Source organism: Anomaloglossus baeobatrachus, chromosome 1, assembly GCF_048569485.1.
Source record: "Anomaloglossus baeobatrachus isolate aAnoBae1 chromosome 1, aAnoBae1.hap1, whole genome shotgun sequence".
In the NCBI taxonomy this organism is placed as follows: domain Eukaryota; kingdom Metazoa; phylum Chordata; class Amphibia; order Anura; family Aromobatidae; genus Anomaloglossus; species Anomaloglossus baeobatrachus.
The window spans coordinates 802,985,684-802,998,697 of record NC_134353.1 but is presented as its reverse complement, the minus strand read 5'-3'; the positions used below and the strand labels follow the sequence as shown (position 1 = coordinate 802,998,697).

The 13,014-nt window shown below is 41.0% G+C and overlaps 1 protein-coding gene across 1 annotated transcript in view; it reads left to right on the top strand.

Annotated features, from left to right (window-relative positions):
• The window catches only part of MAN2A1 (mannosidase alpha class 2A member 1), a 190,029-nt gene that overhangs the window by 102,618 nt on the left and 74,397 nt on the right, over positions 1–13,014 (top strand). Inside the window, exons 5-6 of the mRNA XM_075325021.1 lie at positions 89–216; positions 1,395–1,568. Coding sequence (XP_075181136.1) covers positions 89–216; positions 1,395–1,568 — 302 coding nt within the window. The remainder of the gene's footprint in view (positions 1–88; positions 217–1,394; positions 1,569–13,014) is intronic.

Here is a 13,014-nt window from a genome sequence, read left to right as displayed (position 1 = left end):
GACACAATAAAGTCAAAATGCCTTTGTCCAATGTTTTTGCTATTTTTCATGTAGCCTTAAATGTTAACACTGTCAATTTATTTAACAGGTTAATAGAGCTGGAACAGTTTGAGATTGTCACTGGTGGATGGGTTATGACTGATGAAGCCTCCGCTCACTATTTTTCTATGATTGACCAATTAATAGAAGGACACCAATGGCTAGAGAAAAATCTTGGTATGAAATTTTTGAAAACTTTTACTATTTGAGGGATATGAAAAGCACAACAAAAAAATCCTATTTGTATTGCAAACAAAAAAGTGAAAAAAATAAACTATAGAGAATGTATAAAATCCGATCTGGGGCGGATATGTCATTGGTGCACCACTTTCACCTCCAAAATAGCAATTGGCTTCTGCCAGACACACATTATTGGACTTCAGGGGCCCATGTGCTGATATTGCACAACCATCCTCTCCTTTCTGGGTCATTCACTGATTCTGATTTATTGTTAGCAGCCACTGATTACCTTATGCTGGTCCCTTTACTTAGTGACCTTTTATGTTCTCATATTTGAAATACCAACTATGAACTAGTAGGACCAGAAGTATGTAGGATATATGAGACAACCATGTTCTACTACTTGGATGGTTTAGGCTTTGTAGCCTAATGTTGCATTGCCAGACCATCGGCCACTTGTTTTAGCAACAAGAGGAGCCCAAAGGTTGACAATTCAATTTCCCAGAAGTTTGTCAATGTACACTGATCTCCCTGCTTTACATATATTTTTTCAGGTTAAACTTGATTGTGATTGGTGTCTTCATACGAGATTAATTAAACTAAATCTGCCAGATTTCTAATATAAAAAAAAATTATTTCATGACCTGCATCATAAATCATGTTGTGCCTTACCTGACAAAGGAGTGCAATTTCACTACAAAGTGAAAAGGCTTAAGGCTACGTTCACACCGGCTTCTTTTGTTGGCTGCATTTTTCAAGATGCAGCATGTCAATTATTTACCGAGTCAATAGATTTGAGTTAAAAAAAAAAAAAAAAAAAGCATTGGGAAAAAACACGTCAAAAACACGGTAACCACACATTGCGTCGTTTTTGATGCATTTTTGCCGCGGTGCGTTTTTAAAGCATTTTAAGGTACTTTAAAGATGCACTGACAAAGAAGATGCCGCGTGTGAACATAGCCTAATGAAAAAGGTGCATGGCCTGAGCATGCAGCAGAATTGTGGCTCATATTTATGACAAAGTAAGCCAACTAATTGCTGGTAGGAACCTAGACTAGTTAGTCTTTAAAGTATATCAAACACCGTGAGCTACTGTGGAAAAATTAAGCTACCCTATAATAATGCTTGTACAGTATATACCTGACTGCTATCAATTTTGTGAATTATGTGTATAGGTGTAAAACCAAAAACTGGATGGGCTGTTGATCCTTTTGGGCATTCTCCAACCATGGCATACATCCTAAAGCGCTCGGGGATACCTAACATGCTTATCCAGCGCATTCATTATTCAATAAAGAAACATTTTTCAGCAAACAAGTTATTAGAGTTCTTTTGGAGGCAAAACTGGGGTAAGTAAAGACGTCTCATTATTGCTTTTTATTGCTGACTGACTTTGAGTAATTGTGCATACGTGTAGATGCATCTTTTCTTAAAGTGAGCCTGTCAAGTGCAATATGCACTCAGAACCACGAGCAGTTCTAGGTACATATTGCTAATACCTGCCTAACAGTCCCTGTATACACTAGCATAGATGAAGAGATCTTTAGACAAAGTATTTCTAAAGATCATATATTATATGCTAATGAGCGCGGGATTAGCCCCGAGGGCGTTTGTTCCCTTAGCTAGTTGGCCCACAAAGCATGGTAGCATGCCCCTGTGGGCATACTAACATGCTAATGAATGCACAGCGACACCGCACATACCTCGTTGATGGCGGCCGGTGGAGGATGGATGCGCTCTTCGCATGATCTGGAGTCCTCAGCACTTCCGGTCATGCACACTGTACCTCACTGAAGCCGGGAAGCTTACACACAGCATCAGTTTAGTGCGCATGAACGGAAGCCTTGGGTACTCCGGATCATGCGCAGAGCGCATCCGTCCTCCGCCAGCTGCCATGAAGAGTGAGGTATGTGCACGTCATTGTGCATTCATTAGCATGTTAGTACGCCCACAGAGGTATGCTACCATGCTATGTGGGTTAACTAGCTAACGGAACAAACTCCCTCGGGACTAATCCTTGCTTTCATTTGCATATAATATACGATCTTTAGAAATACTTTTCTAAAGATCCCGTTATCTATGCTAGTGTATACAGGGGTGGTTAGGCAAGAATCACTAATATACACCCAGAACTGCTCATGGTTCTGAGTGCATATTGCACCTGACAGGTTCCCTTTAAACACTATACTTGCAGATGTTAATTATCTATAATACGGCAAAACAAAATCAATAACATTGTTGATCTTTCAATGGTTAGTCCTACAGCTGCAGGCAATCACTAAACTCTAGTGGATTGTGTTGTGTATATAGGAAGAGCCACTGATCTCAGTGATTGGCTGCAGTGGTGATGTGCACGATCAATGTGATGTCACTGCTGATGCCCAAACACAGACTCGTGCAGCAGTGGGGAGCCGGTGCTAGATTCGGGGAGAGTGCGTGCAATCAGGCTTTACTTTTTATGGCTGCATTTTGTAGTCCACTTTATGGAAAGTGGAAAACCCTTTTCATGGGCCCAAGCTGCCATCCAAGCCACAGATCATCAACAATGAGTGGTGTTAATTGGGTGCGGGGACAGGCTAGTCCCATATCCTTGTTTTAACTTCTATTTCGCTCCATTGTGTATTCAGGGATGTCAAACGGAAATACACAATGGGCCAAAATTAAAAACTTGGACAAAGTTGCTGACCAACCTTTGATATTTATTGAAAAAATGTCTACAATTGAGGACATTTTTCCTTATCACATATCAATTCAAGTAAACTTGATGAAGACTTGTAAAAGAATAACATTGATCGTGACAGAAAAAAAGGGGGGGTAATAGGTAAGAGGAATCTACTTGGGGTAGGGAGAACCCCCAATACTGCAGGAGAAGTTAGGGTTATAGGGATGGTAGATGGCAGTGGAATGCAAAGGGTGTGGTGATGCTCAAAAGAAGGAATATAGGGAAGTAGAGGACATCAGACATTAATCATTGTCCCCAGAGCCCCACCTATATCATGGCTTCCACATCCCCAAATACACAGAATTATGGCTTCCACATCCCCAAATACACAGAATTATGGCTCCCACAGCTGTCTAATACTGTATGATAGCCCCCACTGTCCTTTCATATACACTGAATTATGCCACCCCAAATCTCCTTATATACTGTATGATGGCCTCCACCATGCCTTATATATAGTATGATGGCCCCCATATCACCAAATAGTACTGTATGCTGGCCCTCAAACAGCTCACTATATCCTGTATTATGATTCCGGGCACCACAGCCTCATTCTTCTCTTCTTGGTTGTATGGCATGCATGCCAGGCTGGCACGATGCAATTGCGTCATCCCGCTGCCTGCTAGGGTATGCTGACATCTGGTAATCCACGGGCCTATAGCGGTCTGCTGCATCGGAGGTGGACGGTGAGCAAAAGTTCTGCTGTACAACGGGATTAAACTCTCTCTCTGCGTCATATTGACGCTGACACATTTCAATGCTCTGTTCACAGTAGATCCACGGCTCCGGGAAAGAAGTTCCAGAGCCCCAAGTCTTTGACACTAGCGACGCCCCTCCTTTGTGGGCCAAATTCAATTTCCCTGTAGGCCAGATTTGTGGGCCAGAGTTTGACATGTATGATTTTCTTGGATACATTCTGTATTGGATGTATTGGATACATTCTGCTGGAATTAGTGGTGTATTTAAATTTGGCCTTTTTGCGTCTGTCCCCTACTTTCTTTAAGCTAGACAGACTCTGAAAGAGCAGAGCTAATGGTTTCTTTGATTGTGTAATTCTTAGGATGACTTTTTGTTTTTCCTAATGTAGTGAAATATTTGTCTGCGATCTTGAACTCTTGTGTATCAGGGATGAGATGTTGGCAGCACTTATTGGAATGCTAGCCGTCCATCGTAGAGCATGATGTGCAGAACTACGGGCCTTTCCTAATGGATTATTGCAAAATCCTTAATTAGAAAAAAAACCCAAGTTAAGTTTATGTGATCGCGGATAAATACTTGTGAAGTTAATGATTTAGAGAGACATTAAGCTACTTGGTCCTGCAGGCTGTAATGAACAATCGAGACGGCTGATTTCCAAAGTGCCCAAAGCAGTTACATATGCTTTTAATATTCTATTGATCGAAGTTGAAAACAATAATTGTTGTTGTTCATAACTGACGCGACTTTCAGCGAGAATAGAAAGCTCTGCGTTTAGTTTTCACAGATGGAGAGATCAAGGTCTGACGCATTAGAAATATGAAGGCATTCAGATCTTATTGGTCTTTGAGTCTCAATGTATAGCTTGACTGGGAAATACTTGCATGGTAGTGAAAATATCCTTGAGTGACTCCATGCAAATGGAATATACGGTATAATAGACGGTAAAGCCAGGATAGCGCTTAATTCTACTAAACTGTAGAGCAGGATCGGTGTATGTGTAGCTGATATACTGAATAACAGCATGCAATGTCAATCAGCTGCTTCACATGGGACCGGGATATAAGATTACCACTTCACAAAACATCTACAAAAAACCTGCTCATTGCTGGTGTGCTGCACATTCGCAGCTTGCACCATCTACCTGGATCTACAGACTTTTCAGTACAAAATTTCATACCTAGTTCATGCAGTTTTTTCAGATATCTGCTTATAACAGAAATGGCATACCCCTACTTTTTTTCGTTATGTAGAGTGAATGGTTCCTATCATGTTTATGCTGTTTTGGCGCTAGATTAATTTGTCTCATTAATGTGTATGTGTAGATACATGTTTTATGTTTGTGTATTTAACCATTTCTCTCACTCACTAGCATTGTTTGTGATAGCCAGGTGTGAGCTGGGGCAGGGTCGTCTGATCTCCCATAGCTCATCATAAGAAGGCTACGTAGAGGGACAAATGTTCTATTTACCATTATTCAAATTGTCTCTACAGGGAGAAAGGAGACGAACTCTAGCACCACCTATTGGAAGTAGCAATCTTAAAAGTCAAAAGTGGCCCTTTTAATGAGCCTTTTCATATGACTTAGGATTTATACCAGATCAGAACCTCAATTTGCAGACACTGTGTTTTGGGGTGAATGCCCCTTGTCAGTGCACAGTATGGAATCTGATTTGGCTTAGGAGAAGAAATAGTGGGGTCTAAGGGGAAAACACATTCCTAAGGCTATGTGCACACTAGGCGTTTTTTTCACGCTGCGTTTTTATGTGCGTTTTTGTCTAAAAAACGCACCCGCGGCTAAAAAACGCGGCAAAAACGCATGCGTTTTTGCCGCGATTTGGTGCGTTTTTTGCTGCGTTTTTGCTCACTGCGTTTTTAATCAGTGCACAATGCCATTAAAGATTGTTGATGAAAAAAAAAAAAAAAAAAAGGTCTGATGTCATTTCCTTCTTCAAAATGTTCATTGTATGCAGGAGAGCAGACAGCAGCTGCAGAACTACAAGTCTCAGCATCCTCCATTCACTAGTGTATGCAGGAGAGCAGGCAGCAGCTGCAGAACTACAAGTCTCAGCATCCTCCATTCACTAGTGTATGCAGGAGAGCAGACAGCAGCTGCAGAACTACAAGTCTCAGCATCCTCCATTCACTAGTGTATGCAGGAGAGCAGGCAGCAGCTGCAGAACTACAAGTCTCAGCATCCTCCATTCACTAGTGTATGCAGGAGAGCAGACAGCAGCTGCAGAACTACAAGTCTCAGCATCCTCCATTCACTAGTGTATGCAGGAGAGCAGGCAGCAGCTGCAGAACTACAAGTCTCAGCATCCTCCATTCACTAGTGTATGCAGGAGAGCAGGCAGCAGCTGCAGAACTACAAGTCTCAGCATCCTCCATTCACTAGTGTATGCAGGAGAGCAGACAGCAGCTGCAGAACTACAAGTCTCAGCATCCTCCATTCACTAGTGTATGCAGGAGAGCAGGCAGCAGCTGCAGAACTACAAGTCTCAGCATCCTCCATTCACTAGTGTATGCAGGAGAGCAGACAGCAGCTGCAGAACTACAAGTCTCAGCATCCTCCATCCAGGACTGTATGCAGTTTTTTGCCCAAAAAGAAAAAAAAATGACATGGGCTTCGCCATATTTTTGTATGCTAGCCGGGTACAGCAGGCAGATACGGGCTGCCCCCAACCCCCAGCTGCCTATTTGTACCCGGCTGGGAACCAAAAATATAGAGAAGCCCTTTTTTTTTAATTATTTCATGAAATAATTAAAAAAAAAAATGACGTGGGCTTCGCCTAATTTTTGAGTCCAGCCGGGTACAACTAGGCAGCTGGGGATTGGAATCCACAGTGCAGGGTGCCCATGCTTTCTGGGCACCCCCACTGCGAATTGCAGTCCGCAGCCACCCCAGAAAATGGCGCTTTCATAGAAGCGCCATCTTCTGGCGCTGTATCCAACTCTTCTAGCTGCCCTGAAGCCGGGTGGCGAGCTAGGTAATAATGGGGTTAGGGCTAGCTGTATAGCTGGCCCTAAGCCCGAAATTCATGGTGTCACGCCAATATTAGACATGGCCACCATGAATTTCTAGTAATGATAAAAAAAAAACACAACACAGAAAAATATTTTTATTAGAAATAAAACACAACACAATTAGTGACTCCATCTTTATTGAAATAAACCCCCCTCCGCAGTAATCCTGGGTCAGGGTCCCGCGCCGTCCAATCAGGATCCAATATCATCTGATCGGTTTGCTGGAAGGCAGAGTGATCAGATGATGTGTCAGGATCAAGTGCCTGAATCACATCACACATCAGCTGATTGTATAAAAGCCGGTTATACAATCAGCTGATGCATCAGTAGAAAAAAAAAAAAATAATACTCACTTATGTGCTGTGCTGATTACCGGCAGCTCCTGGAGCGATCGATTGGACAGGAGTCTGATCCTATTCGATCGCTGCAGGAGCTGCCGGTAATCAGCTGATGAAGTCCCCTGACGGCAGGATCAGCTGATAGCCGGCCGGACACGAAAAAGCCGGCAAGACTACGATCAGCTGATGCGTCAGGTGACTGCATCAGGTGATCAGCGCCAGGTCCTGCAAGCAAGGTCCTGCCCCGGGGAGACTGCACACAGCCAGAGCGGCGGGACCGGGAGGAGCTGGGAGCGGGCATGGCACCGGGACCCTGCGGACAGGTGAGTATATGACATTTTTTTATTTTTCTACTGTTCACTTTGGTTTTCGCCGCTGCCTCCACCTCCCGCCCAGACATGGCGCCGCACGGAGCTGACATGCACAGGACGGGAGGTGGAGGCAGCGGTGACGGTACCGGGAGGATTCATGCTTCTGTGTTTACCAACAGAAGGAATCCTCTTCCTGTACACGTCACTGTAGTGCCCACCCCTTGCGTGTATAGCTGCGTTTTTAGTCATAGAAACGCGGCTATATGCGTTATTCATTGCGTTTTTAACATCTCATTGAATTCAATGAGTGAAAAACGCAGTGGAAAACGCAGAAATAATTGACATGCTGCGTTTTTGTGGTCACCACAAAAACGCAGCTAAAAAAAAAACGCTGTGTGAGGACAGCACTTCTGAAAACCCATTGACATTGCTGGGGAAGCAATGTCACTGCGTTTTCAGCACAAAAACGCGGTAAAAAACGCCGCTAAAAACGCGGCAAAAACGCCTAGTGCGCACATAGCCTAAGTCATATGAAAAAACTCGTTAAAGGCCACTTTTGACTTTTAGGATTGCTACTTCCAATAGGTGGCGCTAGAGTTCGTCTCCTTCCTCCCTGGAGAGACAATTTGAATATTTCCCAGAGGGGCATCGCAGCTATAAGACCCCTCACTGGCAGCCAGATTGGTGTGTCAGGTCTCCCCAAGGAGATAAGTTTTCACCTATTTACCATTAAAAAGACATAACTTGACAAACATGTTGACCTTTTCATGCTGTATTTCATTATCCCTGATGGGATAAGTGTTATGTAACCATCTCATATAAAGGCTGTCTTAGAGTAAAATAAAAAGTCAAAATAAAAAAGGGCGTGAGAAGAAAGTGATGAGCTGTAGGGATGATCTTGGTTGTGAGAATAAGCTAGCAGAATAGTTATTTAGTTTTGACATCTAAATATAAAAAAGATTACAATATATTAAAAAGCTTTTTAATGTCAGATACCTTTAGAACACACCGGAGTACCATCTGCAACTGGGGGGAAAGAAGTCTATAGAGGTGTCAGGGTTTTACCATAAGAGCTCTGGATCCGTAAAGTGGTTTCAATCAGAAGCTTGTTACAACAAAAATAAAGGATCACGAAAAAAAAAAATGTATAAAGTTTTTTCCAAATCTACCAATGAATGGCCAATAATTTGCTGATCGTAGATGGTCTCGCGGAAGAAAAGGATCAGCCAGTTGAAATTTAACCCCTTAACGACCCATGACGTACTAGATACGTCATGGATCGTGTGCCGGTAAGCCCCGCCCCCTGCCGCGGGCGGCGGCGAGACGCGCACATATCAGCTGTTATCAACAGCTGATATGTGTGCCTGCTAGCCGCGGGTGGAATCGCTTCCACCCGCGGCCATTAACCCCTTACATTTCGCTGCCAAAGTCTGTAGCTGAGATCTGCAGATAGTGCAGAGCGATCGGATTGCTGATCGCAATAGTCCCCTAGGGGGACTAGTAAAATAAAAAAAAAAGTAAAAAAAAAAGTTTTAAAAAATTAAAAAAAAAATAAAAAAAACCTAAAAGTTCAAATCACCCCCCTTTCACCCCATTGAAAATTAAAGGGTTAAAAAAATAAAAAATACACACATATTTGGTATCGCCGCGTTCAGAAATGCCCGATCTATCAAAATATAAAATCAATGAATCTGATCAGTAAACGGCGTAGCGGCAAAAAAATTCCAAACGCCAAAATTACGTTTTTTGGTCGCCGCAAATTTTGCGCAAAATGCAATAACAGGCGATCAAAACGTAGCATCTGCGCAAAAATGGTACCGTTAAGAACGTCAGGTCGAGACGCAAAAAATAAGCCATCACTGAGCCTCAGATCCTGAAAAATGAGAACACTACGGGTTTTGGAAAATGGCGCAAAACGTGCGCCACGTTTTTTGGACAAGCTTGTGAATTTTTTTTAACCCCTTAGATACATGTAAACCTATACATGTTTGGTGTCTACAAACTCGCACCGACCTGAGGCATCATACCCACACATCAGTTTTACTATATAGTGAACACGGTGAATAAAATATCCCAAAAACTATTGTACAATCCCACTTTTTTTGCAATTTTTCCGCACTTGGAATTTTTTTGCCGTTTTCCAGTACACTATATGGCAAAACTTATGGTTTCATTTAAAATTACAACTCGTCCCGTAAAAAACAAGCCCTCATATGGCAAGATTGATGGAAAAATAAAAAAGTTACGCCTCTCGGACGAAGGGGAGCAAAAAAGAAAAACGCAAAAACGGAAAGTGCCCAGGGGCTGAAGGGGTTAAAGGAGTTTTTCCACTAACAAAGTTAGTTTCAGTGTTGAGTTTATTAAATAGATATTATTATAATATTTCCACAATTGGATGTTTACAAAAAAATTTCCTGTGCTGAAATAATCTTACATAGGTTCCTGCTATGTACTGTGTAATGGTTGTTTCTGACCGTACAGGGTTATGGTCTCGTCATACAACAACTCCTGGGCAAGGGAGGAAACGAGTATACAGACAGGACAGCAGGGGATCGCAGCTGATTCTTTTTGTGAGGTACAGCATCTCTGCCTGTTTTTTACAAATACCTTACCTGAAGGAAAGAATAACTTGCGATCCCAAGCTGCCTGTATACTCGCTTGCATCGTCCCTGGCCCAGGAGATGTAGTGTGATCAGACCATGTCCCTGTACGGTCAGACACGGCCACTACACAGTACATAGAAGGCATATATACAAGATTATCTCAGCACAGAGACTTTTTTTTTTGTGTTTTTGTTTTATTTTTTTAACACAACCAATTCTAAATTATGATCATTTCAAGATCTATTGATTAAAAAGAACTTGCTTTGTGAGAAAACTCCTTTAATACTTGGCACAAGAGAGGTTGTAGCAATGATACCAGTACTGGTGCCAGAACTGATCTCCTAGAAAAACAAAAATTACAGGAGCTTAACCCCTTCACCCTTAAGCCTGTTTTCACCTTCATGATTGGTACAATTTTTTTCAATTCTAACCAGTATAACTTTGAGGTTATAACTCTGGAACGCTTCAACGGATCCAAGTGATTTTGAGATTTTTTTCAGGACATATTGTACTTCATGTAAGTGGTAAATTTAGGACAATTTTACTTATTTATTTTTTTGCTTTTGAAAATTTCGCAATTTTCAAAGTGGAATTTTTATGCCCTTAAACCAGAGAGTGATGTCACACAAAAATAAATAACATTTCCCACATCTCTACTTTACATCAGCACAATTTTTGAAACATTTTTTTTTGGTAGGAAGTTAGAAGGGTGGGTTCAAAGTTTTGTCAGCAATTTCTCATTTTTCCAATTAAATTTATAAAATCATTTTTTTAGAGACCACATCATGTTTGAAGTAATTTTGAGGGTCCAATATGACAGAAAACTACATCCTTCAAACTTCTTTAGTTCCTGTGAAGTACCTAAAGGGTTAATAATCCTTGGGTGTGGTTTTAAGCAATGTGGAAGGTAAAATGAAAATGTACCCCATTTCAGACACTAGACCCCTCAAGGAAGTTATCTAGATGTTTGGTGAGCAACTTTAACCCCAGATGCCTTTACTGAATTTTGTAACCTTGAGCCCTAAAAATAAAAAAAAATACATTTTTGCACAAAAATGCAGGACCAGTGTGAGGTCATACCCATGTGACCAGAAGGAGCGGTGCCTAACAAAGCGGATACCACGAAGCAACATTTTTCTGTTGGCTGAGGCCCCGCCCCTTCTGGTCACATGGGTATGACCTCATGCTGGTCCTGCAAGAGAAAAAGTGAATTGTTTGTATAATACTTATGCTAATACCAACAAGGGGAGCGGATAACCGAACACTCCCCCCCCCCCCCCCCCCCCAGCCATTATCTGATCCTCAGCTGCTGTCACTCAAGAAGCTGATTATTTTGTAAACTTTACTTTTTTGGGTTTCAAAACCTAAACATCAGAGCTGACCACTACAGGTATGTAGAGAATCAGCCTGATGGCGTCAGTATAGCACTGGCTTTAGGTTATATACGAAAATCCTGGTGATTGGTGCACTTTAAGAGGGTCATTTGGATTTTGGAATGCATATTTTTCTCGATTTCTTTTTTGAGGGGGAAGCCTTTGTGCTACCAGTAACATGGAAGCCTCCTATATTTCCGTTAACCGATGATGGACCTGAGTGGGGACTTTGGCTTTTGTAGGTTGAATTGAATGCTATTTGGTGGCGATTTGGATATAGAACATTTTGGATCAGTCCATATTTTATCTTGTGCTCTGAGCTGAGCACTTACTTTGGGGTTTCCTTCTATGCCTCCAAAATACATGATTCAGGTAAAAACCCTCAATGGATCCATTCACTAATGAGGCAGCAGAGATACTCCAGAATCTGTTTTGCCTTTTTTCAGTGGTGTCAGTATTAAAAAAAGGAAAAAAACTGTTGATGACTGCACTTTTGTGAACTCCTAAACAGATGCATAACGCAGCAACTCAGGCCAGGCGAGAGTTCAAATTGACTGCCTCTGCCTCATTACAGTGAATTTTCCATTGAGAATTTTGTCTGAATCACGTTTTTCAGAGATTTACACGGAATTCCCAGTGTAAGCGCTCAGTGTAGAGTGCAGGATACATATGAGCCGCCCATATTGCGATCTTTGGGAGGAAGAATGAACAAAACAACAGTAATTGAAGAATTTACTTTATATTTTACGCCGTTCTCCTTGCGGTATATGTGATAAGGTGGTTTTATTTCTCAGGTGTGTATGATTACAATTCTACCAGATGTATATCCTTTAGGTTTGGCTACTATCGCACTAAATGGTTTTTTTTCTTCAAAATAAAGGTTTTTTGCATCACTGAATTTTGAAGGCTATAGTTTTTTTGCTTTGCTCTTTTTCTGCCAACGGTCATGTGAGAGCTTTTTTTTTTTTTTTTGTGGGATGATTTGTATTTCTTTGTACCATTTTGGGCCACACCATTTTTTTTGGATCATTTTCTATTCCGCTTTTTGTGAGACACAATCAAGAAAAAACAGGAATTGTTTTTTTTTTTTTAATTTTACGTAAGTCACAGTGTCCTAAAAAGGACAAGACAGCTTTATTCTTTGGGTCAGTACGATTACAGCAATACCACTTTTTTATATAGATTTTTTTAGATATATTTTGAAGCTTTTACACTATATAAACTAAACTATTTTATAGAAAGGAAAAGTTTTTCTTTCTCTCTATTCTGAGAGCTCGAACTTTATTTGTTATGACGTTTAATATTACGTTTTCAGTGGTACCATTTTTATTTATATATGACTTTTTTGATTGTTTTTTTTTCCCATTTTTTTGTCAGCTGTGTGTATATGTATGTGTATATATATGTATGTATGTGTATTTATATGTATGTGTATTTATATGTATGTGTATTTATATGTATGTGTATACAGTGCCTACAAGTAGTATTCGACCCCCTGCAGATTTAGCAGGTTTACACATTCGGAATTAACTTGGCATTGTGACATTTGAACTGTAGATCAGCCTGGAAGTGTGAAATGCACTGCAGCAAAAAAAATTTTATTTCTTTTTTTATTTTTTTTTTTTTAAATTGTGAAAAGTTTATTCAGAGGGTCAATTATTATTCAACCCCTCAAACCACAATAATTCTGTTTGGTTCCCTTAAAGTATTAAGAAGTATTTCAGG